The 20408-nt window shown below is 44.4% G+C and overlaps 1 protein-coding gene across 2 annotated transcripts in view; it reads left to right on the top strand.

The window, feature by feature from the left end:
• Positions 1-20408, top strand: part of Prkca (protein kinase C alpha) — a 398743-nt gene that overhangs the window by 276169 nt on the left and 102166 nt on the right. For both annotated transcript variants that reach the window (XM_034504395.2, XM_076935568.1), the window contains 2 exons: positions 5268-5379; positions 9033-9161. In XM_034504395.2, coding sequence (XP_034360286.1) covers positions 5268-5379; positions 9033-9161 — 241 coding nt within the window. The remainder of the gene's footprint in view (positions 1-5267; positions 5380-9032; positions 9162-20408) is intronic.

Below are 20408 nucleotides of genomic sequence, written 5' to 3' on the forward strand. Positions count from 1 at the left end.
ACGTGAGCTGGGAAGATTTTTGGATTCAGCCTTGTAATCCTAAAGAAACCTCCTCTGACTCTGTTGCCTTCTCACCCTGTTCCCTGGGGAGCTCAGAGATAAAGTTTAAACTTAAACCTTAATAGTCTGTCTTGGCTCTATCACTGTTGCTAATCTAGTGGTGTTGGTTCAGAGCTCTTTCCTTTGCTTGAGACTGTTTGGTTAGGGTGTGTGTGTGTGTGTGTGTGTGTGTGTGTGTGTGTACGCGTGTGTGCACGCAAGCATGTATTGTCCTCTGAAAGAAAACTTACTACCCCTGAATCAGCTGCAACAGACAGAATTCTTGTGGCTATGGCGGGTAAAAGTCATCACAGGCAAAGGCATAGGTGAAACACACTGGGTACTGCCACCAGGTAAAGGTGCCAGGGATTATGGGTGTGACAGAGCCCCAATGCTGTTCGGGACCCAAGGATCTGCAACACTTATACTTAAGCACACTCAGGCTTCAGTTCCCACTGTAGCTGGTGACTCTCCACCTGGAAGGGCCACAGCCTTTCAGTCTCCCCATGACCCATGCTGACTGCACACCTCGTTGAGCCCTCAGTCAGCCAGATATTTGAAATGACTCTGTTAAGAACTGGCCACAGCAGTCACGGCATGTGTGTTTAGTTAGAGAGAAACTTTCCAATTCTACTTTTGGATAGATCTTTAGAGTGACCCTCTTCAACCACTTCATGTAAGATCAGTTATGGATCTCACGGACAGGTTCCTCTGTTGCTGTTCTTCTTGCATTCATGCTATGTCCTCAGGAAATAGGAGTGTATTCCCTTTCCAGTATGCAGTATATTCAATTCATAAGCCGAACAATGAAAGCCCTAGGATGCCTCCAATGTTATAACTATGCACAGAAAACCTAGGGACCCTAGGATGCCTGCAAGTCAGCTGACGGCAGGGCGGCAGCAGCATCTCCCCTCTGCTAACATGCTGTGGTTATGTAAGATGCTCTCACTGGGAAAGCCGGATGAAGAGCAAAGAGGAACAGGCTGTACTCATTTTGCAAATTCTTGTGAGTCTTAAATAATTTCAAAATAAAAAGGGTTTTGTTGGTGTTTTCTTTCTCTAAATATCAAGGCAGAATGGAAGGGACCATTTAGTACAGTTGTTTCCAACTTTAATCTTAGCAGCAGCCTCGCCTCCCCACTTTGCTCTTCTCCTTCCCCACCCTCAGCAGCACTGGGCACCTCCTGACAAGCTTGAGGCTCTGTGAGATCTCATTTAAAACACTATTCCCACCTCCATGGTCCAGGATCCAGATATAGGAAACTGAGGCCCAGAGAAGGCCCGCATGCTGCTTCTCAGTGGCTGTGGTATACATACAGACAGCCAGGGGAAAGTTTCTGCTCCAGTGACTTTCTGTGAAACATAGTGAGTCCCATTTAGATAACAAGGTTGTTTCTCTTGTCAGACCTGGTGCCATGCACTACACTGGAAGGTCAGTCACCATGTTTCTGCTTCGCCCTTCTCTTTCTACAGGCAATAGCCTCATCTTGATCTTTAAGCTGGGACTATGCATGAGCTAATCTGGGCCACCAAGCAGTTTCAATTTTACCACATGGGGGTGATTGCCAAGGAACTTCCTGGACACAGTGCTGGAAGCTAGACTGAAGAGTTCCCTGTCCAGCCTCTGTTCTGACCTCCAGGCAAGGCTGGAATCACCCAGATTGCCAGATGCTTCCATTACAGCCCATGCCACTGAAGTATTTTAGAGAAACCTTGGGCTTCATGAAGTTTATTTCTAAGGCTAACACAATAATAGCATCTTACAGTTTTCCAGCTCTTATCAGGTTGTAAGCCCTTTACATATGCTCATATGCTGCTAGAGTTCACATGAGCACATAAGGCCATCATAACTTATAAATAAAATCGAGGGTCCCCCCCACACACACACACACACTTTCGGTAGTGAAGGACTCTGGGCCTCTGTGGCTCTCCAGACACACACAAGAGGGGAAGTCATGGCTTCTTCTCTTTCTACATCTCCCAGGAGTTAGAGCCTGGAGACAACATATGGGTGTCAGATGAGTAAGAGACTTAGGTTTTCCTGAAACTGAGGCCCATTGCCTATGTGCTACATCAATAAAGATGTGTGTGACAGTCAGCTGGCAGGACAGCCACCCCAGGGCTGACTGCCCTGTGCATCCTCCAGAGGGTTTGCGGTAAGCTGCCACTCTTCATTTGCTGCCAGTTGTTGATGCCGTATCTCTGCAGGCAACCTGGCTACTTCCTTTCCCCCCAGCATCTTCTTTGCCCTCCACATTGTAGGGAACAACCTTCACTGTCAACATGGATCCAGATAATTGGTGCTGATGCTAGCCTGATCCTTCAGCATTCTGGCCCATGTCTCAGACATCAGAGTAACTGATCAGCTGCCCTTCATCCCATCTTCATAGCCATTACTATCTAGGGAAAACACCCCCACAAGGACATGAGATATTTTATAACTGGAATGAGGCCATTAGAAGGCCAGACAGTGGGTTGCTTTAAAGTAATTGCTAATCATAAGCCAATGAGATGGCTTCATGGGTAAGGTGTTGACTTCTACACCTGAGGACCAAACTTTGATCCCTGGAAATCACATGGTGGAAGGAGAGAAGCAACTCTCAGAAGTATTCCGCATACCTTCACATATGCAAAGTGGTATACATGGGCATTCATGTGGATGCACGTGCATACATATACACATAGTAAATAAATAAATTTTAAAAGAAAACAGTATTGCTGGTCATCGACACATGTATTCAGCTACTCCTGTGAGGCCCTGTCGCCTGTGAGATGACCCCCTACAGCAGTGATTCCCAGTCTTCTAACCTTGGGATAATCTTTCTTAGACTGTTAAAGCACAGACTGGAACAGAGCAGGCTAGCATGAACCTGCAATGCCACTATTCGGCAAGCTAACAAAAGGGAATAGGGGCAGTCTAGGCTACATAGTGATATTCTGTATCCAAAAAGAATGGGAGGGAGGGAGGGAGAGAGGAAAAGGAGAGAGGGTGACAGGGAGGGGGAGGGGAAGGTGGGACAGCAAGAGGAGGCCCCTCCCAGAGTCTGTGATTGTGGGAACACCTAGGTACAGTATTTGTAATCACTCTAATACCCTGTTATGTGAAGCCTGTTGCCCCAAAGCTGGGCTTGGCAAATATTTTTTACAAGGATAGGTAGTAAATATTTTTGGCTTTGTGGCCCATTCCATCTCTGCCACAAGTGTTCAACTCTGCCACTGTAGCCACAGAAACCATGTCACTAAGTGAACATAGTTGCATTCTGAGATTTTATTTATAAAAGAGCTGGTTTATCTGTACCCCTCCCTCAGAAAACTGAGGTACAGATCTAGAAGTTTAAGAGGTGACAAGAACCAGCTGTTCATGCTGGGTAGACATCTAAAAGCTTATACAGTAAGGATTGGGTGATCAGACCCCAGTTCTAACATCTATGAGTCATGGAGATCTGGGGGGGGGGGGGAGACATGGTTATCACCGTCTCTGTAAAATGGGGGTGATGATATAATGAGGACCAAGGAGACATGTTTACCTTTACCACAGCCAATGGATAAATCTGTGACTGTTTTTTGGCTTGCTTTTCTTTAAACTTTTCTTCATGATTAAAACATTCCGGAATTTGCCAATCTATGCCTTTACAGAGTAATCATAATCATTCCTTTGGGATATCTTTAGCTTAGGTTCTGGGCTTCAAAGTCAACCAAAAGCCAAACTTGCCTTTGGATTCCTGTTAGACCTCTGGTCCCCAGATGCCTTAAAAGTCAGAAGCCTAGCATGTTTTTCTTTGTGTCTTTGTATGTGAGCAACCCCTGACTCCAGGAGAGCCCATGCTTACTTAATGTGTTTTCATGGATCTTGTCTTCTGACCCTCCCTCTCTCTGCCCTCTACTCTAGCAGCTGCTCAAGCCCCACTTCAGGAAGAAGTGGTTCATGAGAAAAGGACCTTGTATGTGCATATTGACTATGACATTAGTTTGTTGTTCAAATAACACACAAAGTTCTTTTTGCTCAGTCCTCTCCTTGAAAGAGCTGGGGTCTGTGTGTGGTGGTATTCATCTTTAATGCCCAAACTGCAGAGCTGAGAAGTACTGAGACAGGAGAGTTGAAAGTTCAAGGCCAGCCTTGGATACAAAAGGGGGGAAAGGGAATAAGAAGAGGAGAGGTACCATGAGGAAAAATAAGATGAAAAGAGGAAGGGAGGAGGAGGAAGAGGAGGAAGAAGAGGGAGAGGAGGAGGAGGGAGAAAAGCCACTACTAGAAGCAGCAGCTAGCACCTTCCTTCTCTGTCCCCTGCACACTCACCCTACACTGGACAGCCTCCTACTAGGGTATTCATCTAACCAGTTTACAAAGGTTGGCTTATTTTGTCCTTATTATAACGATGTAAGTTAGATGGTGCTGACTTCCCAGTTTGCAGATAAAACAGGAAGAACAAGCCATTTGTCCAAAACCATGCCTCTGAAAGATACCAAAATCCAGCCAGAGACTCCAGAAGACAGACTCACTATGGCATGCTGTATATATAATTTCTGTTTCTCTATCTGTGCGCTGAAGAACTGAAACCTAAAAGAACAGATTTCTAGTTGCACCCTCGCACTCTGTATGGTTTGCTAGAGAAAGCAATGAGCCTGCAGCTATGCTTGGGAAAGGGCTACCCCAGGGGGTTTCTGGTTCTCCTCTACTACTGATGTCTCTCCCACACAAATACACAGACTCTTTGGAGATAGAGCATGATCAAGAGATCCTGCCAATCTCAGGGTTGATCTGATCCCATAGCCTACCAGGATTCTGGAAGCCAAGAGACTTCCAAAAGGATCCAGACTTCAGCTCATTCATATCAGTTTCATAAGATTCTTTGTCTCTTCTGGGCCACTGCCTTGCTAGATAATGGGTATCTATGGGTACAGAGACAGGAATACTTTGAGACACCGAACATATCTCCTCTCAAACTGTGATGATGGTAGGTTTCAAGTGACAAAATTTATGGAAACTTTGTCATTTACTGCATACAAATTATATATCTTAAAGGTATGGTGGGGGAACATGAGTGTTTGCTATATGAAAATGTGATATAGTCAAAACACACACACAGTGCGCACACTTCTCTGATTGTAAGGAACAATACACAGTCCAATACTAGCCAAACTGTGCAATGAAAATAAATTGTTAGCTTGCCTTAATAAAAAGTATAGCCCTTTCATAACTAAAATGAATGCTGTTCTTCTCCCTCCAGGACCCCAGGAGCAAGCACAAGTTCAAAATCCACACATATGGAAGCCCTACTTTCTGTGATCACTGTGGGTCCCTGCTCTATGGACTTATCCACCAAGGGATGAAATGTGACAGTAAGTTTTCTTTTCCAGTAGTTGGCCAGGCTCTGCAGCTCATGTCTGGGTTTGCTCAGTGCCAAGGACTTAGAAACATCTCAATAACAGCTTACGACCAAAGAGAATAGGTTCAGATAAAGACAAGGCTCAGAGACTGATAAATTGCTGTCTTCTCCAGGTTCTGGGTTCTGGTTTCTTATAACTGCTTACTTGTCTAATTAAGAGCCCCCAAAGGTAATTACCCCAAAGGTAATTCATTATAAGTTTATAAATGAAGTTAGTTGGTACTGTTACTTTGTGTGTGTGTGTGTGTGTGTGTGTGTGTGTGTGTGTGTGTTGAAAATCTTCAATCCCTGTAAAATGCAGGCTAGTCAAACCCCACAGAAGATTCCCCACCTCCAGATTCCACATTTGGTTGGCTTCAAAATAAGCTAAGAAACCAGTCATTATCTTCCTATGCCTCTAATTAGTGGGTGGACTGTGGAAAAATCCAGCAGGCTTCTCCATAAAACCGAAGCTAAAACGAGCATGAAAACCAGGGTGGCATCTTGAGCTCACTCACCCTGCCTGTTGATGAACAATGGATCTATAGCAGTCGAGTTATGTGTGACATCACAGAGGTCAGTGACGTGGGGGACAGGAGACCATTTCCATCTTCCTCCCCAGTCATTTTTGCATCCTTATCCAATACCAAAGGAGAGAAAAACACAGCCTCAGAAACTTCCTGTTTTGCTAATGCTCTAGTGACAAAGCTACCTAGCCAGTTGCTTAAATAAAACCATGTCTGTTTAGGGCATGAAAAGGCAGCTACTAAGCCTGTGTTCTTAATATAGGTTAGGAAACCACTAGCATGTTCTCATTCCTAAGAACTGCATCGACCATGGAGCTTTGTATCCTGAGGTGCTGTGCATACGTGGAGAGTCTCAGAGCCCAGTGTCCATTCGGCTTGCCTCACTGTGCAGGTTAATGGCCTTATCATCCATGCCAGTGGCTTCTGTGCTTCAAGAAACACATCATTTTCATCCTTTCAAGTGTTTCTAAAAATGGTAATCCTAAGTACATTTGTAAATGTATTTTTAGCTATTTTAAAACTTGGAGCAGGGCTGGAGAGATGGTCCAGTGGGTGACGACGCCTGCTACCAAGATTGACAACCTGGCATCAATCTCTGGAAGACACATGATGGATGGAAGAAAAGAACAGATTCATACAAATTGGCTTCTGACCTCCACATGTGTACTGTGGCCAGGGCAGCACAATAAATAAAAGTTAAAATCATTTTTAAACATGGAACAAAAATGAACACTCACGTGTGTTGCATACATGTCAACCTTGACACAGCAAGACACTGCAATGTTTATATCCCACCCCGACTCAAGTGGTAGAGCTTATCATGGGTTCTCCCAACCAATGCACTCTCCTGAGATGTCTGCTGCAGGGGAGGTGTGCTCTTTCATCCCATCCCTACATGGATATTCTCTTTCGGATGAAGCAAGGATTTTATGTGTGGTTTAATTTTAATTACGATGCAGAACCAGATGAGCTGCCAGATATGGTTTCTAGTCCACTGCTGCTACTGCTGTAGTAAAATACTTGAAATGGGGTGCTTTACGAAGAATAAAGGTTTATTTAATCTCAGAGCTCTCGAGGATGAGATGTCCGAGGATAAAGCAGCAGCCTGTAGTGTGGGCCATGTTGTAACATGAGAACGGGTGGAAGGCCTCCTCTGGAAAGGCAGACTGGGAGCTGAGAGCTCTCTTCTGTTTATAAAGCCACAGTGCCACCCCAGGAACCCCTCAGAGTCACACTCACAACTTCATGTACTACTGTCTACCTCCCAAAGGCCTTTCCTACATTGGGTGAAAATTCCAGCACACAAACTTTTGGGGAGATCTTTCCACCATGACAGATATTAACTAGCCTCGCAAACCATCAATTTTAGGATTTTGTTTCCTGGCTACCCTTGACTGTCTTTGTAATAAATAAACTGTATAAATCTGAATATATTAGCTAATTTTTTGACAATACCATCCATGTGGCTTTACATACTAGGATTCTGCTTTAGATTTCATTTGGAAAAACAAAAAGAACTACTCCATTTCTAAACTATTTTGAAAGCCACTGACCCAATCCATTGTTTTGTGGGGGGTTTTTAATTCATTTTTTTCCCCTTGGACTTGGCATCTGGGGCTCCTTCCTTGAAGGAAGAGAATGAGCAGATGGCATCAGGATCCCAACCCTGCCTTAGTGGAGATGCAGCCGTCCCTACACATACCCTTGACTGCTGTCCTGTTGCACTCTGTGCACAGCTCCTCTTGGTGGGGAAAGCACTAGCCACCACTTACGGCAGCCAACCCTTTAGTTTGTAAGAAACAGGATCAGAGAATGCAAAGAACTTCCCAAGGTACAAAAGCCATTTCAAGTAGAGCCAAAACCAGAGTACAAGCCCAGTGTGTGTTCACTTCCGAGTACAACTCCACTGTGTGCTCACTTCCGAGTATGACCCCACACCGTCCTTGGTACCCATATTCTTTCCAAGTCCCTGTAATTATCATCCTCAAACTTCAGCTCGTGCCCAGGTACCCGAGGGTAGATAGAGCTTAGGTAACCCTAGGGATGTGAACAGCACAACTTTGCAAGAGTCTTTGTGGCTAAGCCCCAGCCAATACAGCATCTTGAACAGGGAGCTTTGTGAACAGAAACCTGAGGGGATCCACATGTGGGATGCAGTTTTCAGTATTTAACTGCAGCAAATAGGCCTTATTTATGACTTTTTCAAAAGAAGGTGTGTTGCCAGGTTCAGATTAAACATTGAGAATGAAAGGAATAGCCAGGTTCTGCCTTGAATATCTCAGATTAATCTTGTTAACATCCCAGGGAGAATGGGTGAGGATTCCAGAAAGCCCAAGGTACCAGGAAGGCGGAACCAGCACACCTACACAGCCTCATGTTTGTAGTCAGCCCTGGGGATTCTTCTCAGGGTGGCTTTGGTTTATGGAAATAAGACTGATCTTTTTTTATCCTGTCTCGCCTACATAATGTCAGTAGAAGGAATGGCTTCTGCCAGGCATGTATTTGTTTCACTTGGATTAATATTTAAATATTTGAAGACAGGTTTAAAATATCAAACACAAATTCTTTAAAAAAAAAAATCAGGCAACAAACTTACACCTTCTCAAAAATACTGAGTTACTAGAGGGAAAGAAATTTTAATGAATTTCCAGTACTCAGCCCATAAATTGTCATGTTCTTGGTGGCCGGCTCAGAAAGGCAGAAGGAATTCTCATCAGAGAATTGAATCCTCTGTTAAAATTTTTCATGTTGCATGCCTCTGTGCACTATAAACTATTAAGTAGTTAGTCTGAACTCTGTATATATTCACTTGTGTAGCTTTTGTTATATATTTGAGACAGTCACAGAAGAACAACCTGGGTTCTTTTGCTGTGATAAAGACTGAACAAACGTGAGATAGATATTTTAAGGGTTTTGCCACTCAGAGGAGGAAGCCTGTGCTGGAAGGGACATCTGCTAACAGTTCATGTCACCAAAAACATTATAGCAAAGTATCACATTAGGGAAGAATCAGCCCCACGTCTGCTCAGACAGCAAAACACGGAGGCAGTGATGTGAGCCCATATGGCCAACCTTACCCCTTTGCTTTTTTGATTCACAGCCTGCGACATGAATGTTCACAAGCAGTGTGTGATCAACGTCCCTAGCCTCTGCGGAATGGATCACACAGAGAAGAGGGGGCGGATTTATCTGAAGGCTGAGGTCACCGATGAAAAGCTCCACGTCACGGGTAAGGCATCGTCCAGGAGAGTCAATGTTGGGCAAAGGTCAAGGTGATGGCAAAGCAGGTGAATCTGCATTAGGTACCTTAGTGTCTTTCAAGGCATTTACCACTAAATAATACATCCTATGAGCATACTCTGTACACACCATTTCCAAATACTCAATTGTCATACAAAGTCTAAACCAACGTGCAGACCTGGGTGCTCTGACAACGGACACCATTTCCTCCCTACCATGCATGGGACAGGAAGGCCAACTGGTCAAAATGTTGTTGCTAAGACCAAAACTAAGCCAGAAGAGACAGATGAGTGGAGGATCTAGATGCTCAGTGGCCTTGGGTTGTTATGACCTGGAAATCAACGTCAGAGGTAGTGACAGCAGCCACTGGTGTCTGCATATCCTTCCTCTGTGTTACAGATGATGTCAGGAACGTCATAAATGATACTTACTTCTCTCTATGCTTGATTCTTACCCTCATTTCCCAGACAAGGCACAAGGAGATAGAGAATGTACAGCATTGCAGAATTATTAAATGGGAAGACAAGAGGAGAACATTTGCTTCAAAACCCTCAGCCTCACATTGTCCTGCCACATGCATCCTCAACAAATGGCCAGGCCATGGTAGAGATTCCCTAGCCATGGGCTATAGCACTCCTTCCTGTATCTATGCAGGCCATGCTTCAGCCTGAATTTTCTTCTGGTTTTTCCAGGTCCACTTCTAATACATCAGCAAACTCAACAAAGTTACTCTGATATCTTGATTGCCAAGAACCTATCCTATATCTTCAACACATCCCAGCCTCTCTGCATCATACTAGGATCTGAGTCCAGGGCCTCATGTTTACTAGTCAAGTGATATACCATTGGGCTAAACCCCAAGCCTCCATGTTGGTTTACTATTTAAATCTCAGAACAATCTACACATTTGCTCTTGGGGATCCTGGTGGAGAGCCTGTAAGCTTTGTCTTTGATAGTGTCTTTAAATCATTTCATCAGGAAGGGTTTTATATTTCCATTTGTATTTATGGCTTTTAAGTTATCGTTAAGTGTTGGAAAGACTGACTTTAATGGTATTTACCTATAAGCATCATTATAAACAGAGAAGGTGTAAGAAAAAGAGAAAAGAAAGTGCTATTTAAGAAAAGAAAGCGAGAAGAGTTTAAAGAAAGCTTATTTTGGGAAACATTCAAAATTTAGAGAGGATATTATTTGGTTTTCTTCCTTCCTTCCTTCCTCCCTCCCGCCCTCCCTCCTTCCCTCCTTTCCTTCCTTCCTTCCTTCCTTCCTTCCTTCCTTCCTTCCTTCCTTCCTGTCTTTCTTTGAAAAATAAGCACATTTTCTTCCCAGAACTGTCCTTTCAAATCATAATGCAAGGAACTCAAAGAATTTTGAGTCTTTATTATGGATATATCCATGGAGGGTATTTCTGAGACTTTAGTTTTCACCTACACTTCCCTTCTATGGGCAAATACTGTCCCCAGCATCACCATTCTGCCTAGGAAAGAAACATGCCAAGAGTTGTGAGTTCCTGTGCTAACCACAAGAAAAGTCTTCTCTGATGAGGACTGGCTAATGCACTGACCTATAGGTCTAATAATATATCATTAGGAGTCACTTATTGCTATGTTTGTTGAGCAGAATAATTGTAGGACATTTTCTCCTACATTGCCTCAGATCTACATGGCCTCAGATTCATTGACAGTGTCAGGTATGGTTCCATATCACAAAGTGGGCCTTAAATCAAAAATAAATGAAAAAATAAATGTGCTTGATTGCTCCCATGACATCTGTGCCACTATTACACTGCAAGCATAGCTTCTTGCCAGACAGGTTGTTGTAGCTTGCAGTGTGCACAGCTGGGTGACACTGATGATTGATTTTCTCCTCCAGTAACACATATAGCACCTTCCAACACTGTACACACTAGCCAGTAAGGGGGAAACATCCAGTTTCGTACCAACTAGATTCCTTCATGTTCTACCACTTAACTGTGTACTATCTGGAAGATAAACACTGAAATAGCTTGTGGCGTTTGCACAGGGTTATGGGACCAACAACTCAAAAAGAGATTTGTAGTTGAAGTTGTATGTCCCCACCACAGGGAAACTCCATTAAAACTCCTTTTATATATGTTTATATTCTAGGAAGTTTCTACAGTAACAGTTTTCCATGTGATTCTTTCAAAGGGCCAAAAAGCTACTTTCTAAGCATTTTCTGTGTCTCATTTAAACCTGTGAGTAAACTTACTTTGTGATCCTTGATTTATAGATGAAGAAATTGAGGCACAAGGAAACAAAAGAGCTAGCTCCTGAAAATTGGAAGTTTGACTGCAAATGCTTTAATAGTACCAATAAGAATGGGAATCTATTTCTAAGATCATTAGTGGATATAGCTCAGTGGGAGATTCCTTGCTGAAAACCCATAAGGCTCCATAAAACCAAAACAAAGTAAAATAAGCTGTAGTTATTTATGTAAAGGAAACCCAACCCTAAATTTAGAAAGTAAACTCAAGGAAATAACTAATTAGTAATAATATCTTGAAAATCTGTCTTATTATTTTGGCAGTATTGGGAAGCAAACCTGGGACCTTGCCCAAGCTGGACAGGTTCAGTACCATAAAGCTGCATCCTACCATCTTGGTTTTTTGAGACAAGATCTCACTGTGCAACCCAGACTAGCCTTCAACTATCTGCCTGCCTCTGCCTCCTAAGTGCTGGTATGCAGGATTATGCCACTACATCCAACTGGGAGTTATTGGGCAGAGTCAAAGACATCCAACTCACATTTTTGGTATGCCAAAGTATCAAGAGGAATGCCAAGCAAAGTAGTTCTCTACGAACAGGTGCTCTGTCTGAACCTCTTGCTTTCTGGATGGTTCAGGCAACAGTTTGTCCTGAGGAAACTTGTTGACAACAGCTGCTATCACTTCTTTAATGCCTAGGATGTGCCTAGCCTTTCTTTGCCCTGTGCACCTTACATTCATTGTCTTGTTGACTACATGCAGTCTCATCTAGGAGGTAACCTTTCTTGTCCTCCTCTTGAAGGTGAGTCAGGGGATGGAAAAGAGAGAAGGAAATTGCTCTAAGCCACAAAGTAGAACATAATGGAGCTGGCCAGATTCCGAGCTCTTCCTCTCAACACCTAGTCTCTGAGCCTCCCTGAGTTTCTCTTATTGAGTAGAGTCTCCTTTGGAACAAACAATAGACCCGCAAATATTTTTCCAAACTTGCATTCAGCACTCCAGGACACTCTTGAAAATCCAAACACAGGACTTAAAGCCAGGGGAGTAAAAAGGTACCACGTGGAGGGATTAAAGAGCAAGCCAATTCCAAGTGTCATTAACTGCCAAATTATGTGGTCTCAAAAATAGCACACTACAGGGAGGTGCTCAGGATGTGGAGGGGACTGGGAAAGAAAAGACCCCATGAAGGAGACTGCTGCAAGGGAGCATTCAAAGGTAGAGGGGAGAGTGCTTGGCTTGCTCTCAGGGAGGGTTAAATAGGATGTGGAATTAGCATGGCTTTAATGAGAACTCAAATATGAGCGATAAACCACAGTGAGTGGAGCTTAGCGTCCAAATGCAAGTGATTTCCTAGGAAATGCATTTAAACCGAACCCCCGAGCAGCCGTGTTAATTGCTAGTTTAGTTCAGTCCCCATTTCACCTATATGGAATTGCTCAGGTTGAAAATAATTTCCAAAGTAACTTGGGAGTTCCCCAGTGGGAGCTCTCCACTCTGGGATGGAAATACCCCCTTTGAAATCAGAAGTGAGTTCAGTTTTCTAGACTGCTGCTGAGTTTGTGGGAAAGGCCTCCTCTTCCTTGGTATATTTTATGTTTTTGCCTTTGGGCAATGATGCTAGAGAAAACCAGAACGGTGCTCCCCACCCTGCCCAGCCCCAAGGAGATTTTAAAAGGTTTCTTATATTCTCATATCACTTTCTTATTTGGTATGGAATGAGATAAAAGAAATTCCTCATGAGAAGCCGTTTTCAGTTTCATGTTGTAAGTAAACAGGAGAGGAATAACCACCTGCTTTCCGGCTGTTTCAGGAACACGTGTCTCCCACAGATAGATTACTCTGAAGAATTTAATTTCCTTGTATACTTTGATTTGTTAGTATAGCATGGAGATTGAAATCCTAACCTGAGTTTCATGGAGCAGGTGATGGGGGTACCTTTCTCCTGGTCTGTGACTCCTTGAAACACATGGTCTGAACTCTCTCTTGGGCTTTAAGCAGCTCTGTGTTCAGAACCAGGATCTCTTCTTCCTTCCTTCAAATCTGACCGCCATGTTGTGTGATTAAAAGAGTATTCCCTCTGTCTTCTCTCTCACCTCTTCAGAGTATGTTTCATACGGGATCCAAACAATGAGCTTTGGCTTCCTATAACATTCCAGTTCTCTTAACATCCATTGTGAGACTTTTCCTGGAGTTAGTTGTAGATGATGTCTGTCTACCCAAAACAGAGCCCACTGACAGACCAAAAGAGCCATTCTGACCAAATCCAGCTTCAAGAATAAGTGAGTTTACTGGGCTTACTTATAGGAGTGTAGGTGACCCTAAACAGCTACATCACAGAGACACCTCAGCCCCAGTGTCATTGAAAGCCTTCTAAGAGCTGCAAAGAATAAATCCCTGCTTCAGTTAACTGTCCTCTCATAGCACCTCCAGAAACCAGGTATATTTGGCCATTGCAATATTTGAAGTCTCAAATGAGATCACATAGTCAGTCTGTAGATGGGAGTGCCAGAGGGGGTGTGGCTGTAATCTCACATGAGGGCCCTATGGCCTTACAGCCCTACCCCTACTCTCTCTACAGAGGGATGTTAACAGGTCTGCTCTCACAAGGCTCTCTAGCAGACAATCACAACTGCTCTGATACAAGATGGTAATGTCCATTTCATGTCTAAAGTACAGTATTCTGCAGTAGCATCTCAACAGGGGCACTCAGATGATCGAGAGTGGGAGCAAGCACATCATGGAGTATGTGGTGTTCAGGGGACTTCAACATGCAAAGGAATGACAGGGTACATTAGGTCCCTTGAGGTACAGTGAGAACTTGGAAGAAGATGCCTTGACTACTCAAGAAAGCTATAGGTGTGTTGTGTGACCCTAATCAAGGGGAGATGTGACCAAACATGTATTCACCCATATAATGAACCAACAATAGACCAAAGTGTAGCTACCACTGACATCCAACTTGATAGACCAGTGAGTTTTGAGGGGGTATACTTATAGAAATATGAGTGAGGGGTTATTTATGGGAGCAGAAATTACTCAAACTCAACTCCATCATCAGGGCCTACCACAGGGGCAACAACTCATCAAAGCTGAGAGCCTAGAGCTCACTGAACAATACAGTCTGCAGTTAAGGTCAGGGTTAGAGTTAGGGTTAGCTCCAATGAAGCTTGGTTGGTCTGAACCTATTCCAGGAAGTTTGGCTAGTCTGGGAGTGTCTTTACTGTTTAGCTGTGCTTGGGGAGGGACAGGCCTAGTGAGTCTGGTTAGTTTCATGAACTTCTTGAAGCCTTTGGATTGTTTGCTTTCAAAGCCTAATGAGCTTTCCTTGCAGGGTGGAATGTCTCACCTCCCCCTTTGAACATCCTGTCTCCTAATAACCTTCTCTCCAAGATAAAGGTTTTTATCTCCAAGGAAATTGAAACACAACAAGGTCGTAGCTTCATATAGGGAGTGATAGAAGAACCATGAGGACAGGAAGGATGGCTCTCTAGGCAGAGATGCAGAACATATCCAAGAAGCACAGTATCATAGAGGATTTCAAAAGAGAAGTACAGAGACTGGGAAGGCGTCTTGTTCTCTGCATTTTCAAAGGGTTAGGGCTGTGACGTTCACAGTCATTAGGAGCCATGTAGTGGAGGCTTTGAGTTTGATTCTTCTTTACACAGGGGGCCTTTAGTTGTGGGCAGTTATGTTGGAACATACAGAACACCTGTCTTCTCACCTAGGGTGCACAGTAACCACAGACTCATTGCCTGTGCTAGTGATGGAGCACAGGAATAGTGTGTACTTTACTGGGGATGCTGTGCTGGATACAGGTTCCTCACTGAGGTCAGGCAGTTGTAGACTAACCAGTGGGAGGCCAACAGGGAGGAGTTCAGCCAAGCTGCTTTGTTTAAGGGCAAAGCTGTCAGCTGGGTGTCATTTCTGTTGAACAGAGTCTTGTCTATGGGATTTGGAGCCAGACTGGGAACTGAGGAATCTGGTCCTGTGGGTTGGCATAGAGTGGGGATGCCAGGCAGGAGCCACTTATCCTGAAATGTAACTGGACTATCCTATCCATTGTTAGTGATGCTGCATTTTAGTCACCTGGTTATGGTTTTATTGATAGAGTCCTCCACTCCAAAAGCATCTTTCTTGTTTGTACTAAGTACTGGATGTTTAAACACTTGAAGTTCAACAGTCTTCCACCAAGCAGAGTTGGTATCCACTGAAGAGCCTTAATCCATGGTTACACTGATGGCTGGAAAGCGGTCAGTCGTGTTCTGGTGCTGTAATTCCTCATCTCCATCACTTGCTGATCCTCAGAATGAACAGCTTCCATTTACTTCTCCCTGCGTCATCAAGGGAGGGTGCTGGCTTGGGCTCACAAGTCATTTTTCAAGGTCTAATTTCCTCAGGCTCCAATTGTCCCAAGTGTCAAAAGTGGGAGCCTCTTCCAACTGGCTCCGGTGGGTGTCTTTTTGATGTAATCTAACCTACATGTTATTGTTTTCCTTGGGTACTTCCTTTCTTTTTGGAACACAAAAGCTCACCTGGTACCTCAGTCATTCTTCAGGGAAGTTTATTTTGTTGTTGCTGCTGCTGCTATTGTATTGTCTGCTTGTTTTAGAGTAAAAAATAATACTTAAAAATCCCAAGATCCAGATGCTGAGGGTGTTCAGTACTCCTGGGGCATACTCTTTTCAGAATAAAGGTGAAGGCTGTTTTAATGACTCCATGATACTGCTTCCAACTTGGAGCCTGCTGCTGCCCTCCCACAGCTTGCGATCCTTTCCCTGTGCACTCGGTGGGACCCTGGCTTCCTTCCGAAGCACTGGTGTGCATGTGCCATTTCCCTACGCTCCAGACACACAGCAGAATTACAGGGCTATTAAGCCAAAACCCCTGTGAAAAGTAAACCTCCTCAATGAAGGTCAAGATTTGGTCACAGTGTTTTTCGGTCCCAGCACAGGACACAGAATACTGTTGTTTGATAAATGTTTCACTGTGGAGTTTCAGCACCAATTAGATACCTGTTGACCTATCCAACTGTGCAAATTCAAGGATTTAGTGGGAGATGTCATAACAACTCTGTCAACTGAATGGCCTGTACAGTAGACATCTATCTCATAGTTTTGGAGCAAGTGTAAGATCAAAATACCAGAGTCTGGTATCTGGTCAAGTCCCTCACCCTGATTTACAGATGGCCATCTTTTTGTATCTCTACAAGGCAAAGAGAAAGCATGCTTTTTCAGTCTTTCTATAAGGTCACCAACTCACCAATCCTACCACGAGTGCTCTGCCCTCCTCTCCTCATTACTTTTCAAAGGCTGAACTCTCGAATTGCCACCACATTAGGATTGGGGTTTCAATATATGAATACAAGAGAAGAGGGAAACAAACACTCAGCTCACAAAATTCAGCCTCCCTACAAATAGCACAAGTCAGACAAATGTTCTTCCTGTGAGGATCTCCTGGGAAATGTACAGCTTCACTCCTAAGGGTTCTGACCAAGACCTTATCATTCCAGTTGGGGAAAAATAGGAATAAATGGATTCAGATACTTAGACATCCTGCATGATAGCTGATGTGGGCTTTTCAAAATAAATGACAATTTCATAACAAGAAAGACACTCAAGGGGACTGTTCTTGACTAAAAGAGGCTAATGGGATATGGCCACCAAATGCAATCTGTACTGCTTGGTTGGATTCTGGGTGCAAAGCAAAATTCCAAACAGCTCCAGAGTGCATTAAGGACCACTGGGAATGTGAGGGCTTGCTTCTGTGTCAGTGTAATGTTCCTGAGTGACAGTGGTTATGATGGGAGTTGTGGGATAGCTTAGGCATCATTTTCCTGACATACACAAAATATCTCAATGGCTCAATAAAAACACCAACACACACACACACATGTGCACACACATGCATAGACACACACACATGCACACACGTGCACACATGTGCACACACATGAATACACACACACCAACACAGGCACACACACATGCACACACGCAGACACTGCATTTGAAAATAAACAGGAGGTGAGAGCACTGTGTAGACAAAGTACATGGATCAGAATGATATTAATGATAGTGAAAGTAAGAGAAGGTCATTGTGCTGTTCTTCAAACTACAGTGTTAGAAACTAGTTCAAAATTTTCAAATCCAAGCACAAATTTCCATAAGGCCAGGTTGCGTTATGTATGTCTGGAGCCTTTTTCCAGCCAACTGGGTATTAGGTAACCTCTGTAGACAGCGTTGTTGGCTGGAAGGAAGCCCTGGGGTTCAGTAGCATCTGATTCCCCAAGCAGTACAGCTTCCCTGTCTGGGTTCTCATGCTCCGCTGAGCCTCATGCCACTATCCACAGCCCCCAGTGCCCTTCCCTTCAGTGGAAAGCAAGGAGAGGAAGCCTGCTCAGAGGCCCCAAAGCCCTGTTTGTAAGCAGCTCTTAGGTGACCCTTTGCCTCAGTTAATGTAGCAAGTGAGTCACTAAGCATCTCTCAGTGCCACCTGGGGCTGGCTGCATGGGACATGTCATTATGTACCCTGCCAGACTACAGCATCCTACCTCCTTCTATGGACAGAAATACCCAGGGTTTGGAAGCCACCTGTGGCCTATGTACATCATGCCTGTTTTCCAAATAGCCTGATTAGAAAATGAAGGGGCATGGGGTCAAGCTTAGCCAAAGAGCTAACGGGTCCCATTTGAGCATGTGTACTGTATGTGAGGAGAGGGGGCTCAGTGCTGACAGAACTGCATCTAGATGTCTCCCTCAATAAACATCAAGGATGGAGGATGGGTAAGTCAGGGGGTCATAGTCTACCCATTCCTTGGGTTTCAGTCTCTACCCCTGGGGAGTCTTCTGACTCTATCAAGGACACCAGAGCAGTGCCAATCTGTGTAATATTTTGTTCCACAGGATTCTTTCTTTAAAAATCACATTGGGAAGCTCTATGACCCTTGGCTATGTGAGGAATCTAATTTGGGCTTAAAACCTGCTATTGCAAAGTCCTTATTGTAACAGGTGACAGCTACTCTTGACCAAATGTACTTTCTCTGGTACACATTCTACAGAAGTCTTGTCAGCTCGATAGCATCTACCACTTCTGTGTGCAGTGGTGGGTTACATTACATTTCCATGTGCCATCACGTAATAGCATAAGTCTACTGTTTATAGACCAGGAAGTAAGGATGAGAGGAAGTCCACTGTCTAGCCCCAGTCCACAGCGGCAGGGGTATACTCTCCTCCTCAGAAAAGTAATGGAGACAATGATCAAGGAAGCCCTTAATGGTCTCTTCTAATGATCTCTCTGTGGGTGGGCTCATGAAAGCAAAGGTATGACTGTGTAGCCAATCATTAAGATGTAAGTAGGAGGTGCATAAAGGAGTTTCTAAGGGACAACTAAAGATGATGCTAGTACTGAATGTCCAGGTAGAATGAGAAGAAAAACCAACATTGACGAAGCATCTATGTACCAGGCACTGATAAGATTCTTTTTAAAATGTTGTCATCACCATCATCATCATCACCACTACCACCATCATCACCACCACTACCACCACCATCACCACCACCACCATCACCACCACCACCATCACCACCACCACCATCACCACCACCACCATCACCACCACCACCATCACCACCACCACCATCTTGTAACTAAGGAAGCTGAAACCTGAGAGCTCCAGGTCACACCACTCTTGCATGGAGGATAATCCACCTCAGGTGGCTCAGGATGTCCTCCCCACCCTCTTATATGGATGACCCAGGAAAGATCACGTGCTAATTCACAAATACTACTTCCGTGTAGACACAGGCATGATGTTGCTAAAGTGTTTGCAGTTTCACAGTTTCCTAACTGACACTTGTCTACAACAGCTGAGACCCCATGATCATAACGATGCTCTCCGCACAGGTGTGGGTGTGGGTCTGTCATCATCCCTGCCCCCAGCCTCTGTTTACCGGGGTTCAGGTAATGACTCAGAATGAAAGTGGCAATGGAGAATCGGGTTGAAGTCTTCCCTGAAAGGCAGTAGAGAATTAAAATGGACAGGAAAGGTGGAGACGAACTCTCCTTCGGGATATGCTGACAGAGTGGGAGCTGGCCGCACTTGCCCTTCTCACCTCAGCAGCGAGGCTGGCTTCTCACTGCCCTGGCTGTTTTCCTCAGGGAGTCCTCCTGCTCTCTCAGTCTTTGAAGGAATCATCTCCAGCAGTCACCTCCCTTAAGTTCGATGTGCCTAGCTAACAGGTGCTTTCTTCAGCTAAAGAAAACAGGAGCCTGCCTGCAAGCTAAAGAACACAACAGCGCACATGTGCTGAAAACCCTCTTTGACATCGTCCAGCCACAAGTGTCTGCTTCCGGGTCACAGCTGTGCTTCCGGGTCACAGCTGTGCCTCCGGGTCACCGATGGCGTGATTGTAGTCAATCTGTATCCTTTCTCTTCCTTGGCTGGGCATCCTAAATATCACACTTGTCTCTGAGCAACCCCTTGAGCAGCCAGTGTTTTCCCCACCTTCCCAGCGTCATCCCCCATTGCTGTCGCTCACCCATTGACCTTTCAGTGGTGTTTCCTCCTCCTCTTGGTTTATTGAAAGTAGGTCACATTCTGCGTGTTTGCCCTTCCTATTATTTGCAATGAAATACGTGTAGGTTTCCCTCTACCCGATCATAATAAACCCTTTGAAGGTAGAGCACGTCACTTCCGGTTACCAGCCCAGGGCTCAAGCTGGTGCTTAATGTGTATTTATTGAGATGATGGTGGTGGTTGTGACGGTGCGAACCTCACAGCATAAGAACTATGGCTTAAACCATGTTCCTAATATGCCGAATCCAAGAGACTCTAATTATTTTAGTTCTCCATCTGGAGCGAGTTAGAATGCCCTGTTGTAGCCTAACTTATAAAGCCACGTGACTTTTGGAGTCCTTGAGAGATGTGTACATCAGCCTGCAGAAGAGTTGCATCCTTGAGAAGAGACTTGTCATTATTTATATCCTGGGCTCCGGGTGCCTCACCCTGACTTG

This window comes from Arvicanthis niloticus, chromosome 6, assembly GCF_011762505.2.
Source record: "Arvicanthis niloticus isolate mArvNil1 chromosome 6, mArvNil1.pat.X, whole genome shotgun sequence".
Classification (NCBI taxonomy): domain Eukaryota; kingdom Metazoa; phylum Chordata; class Mammalia; order Rodentia; family Muridae; genus Arvicanthis; species Arvicanthis niloticus.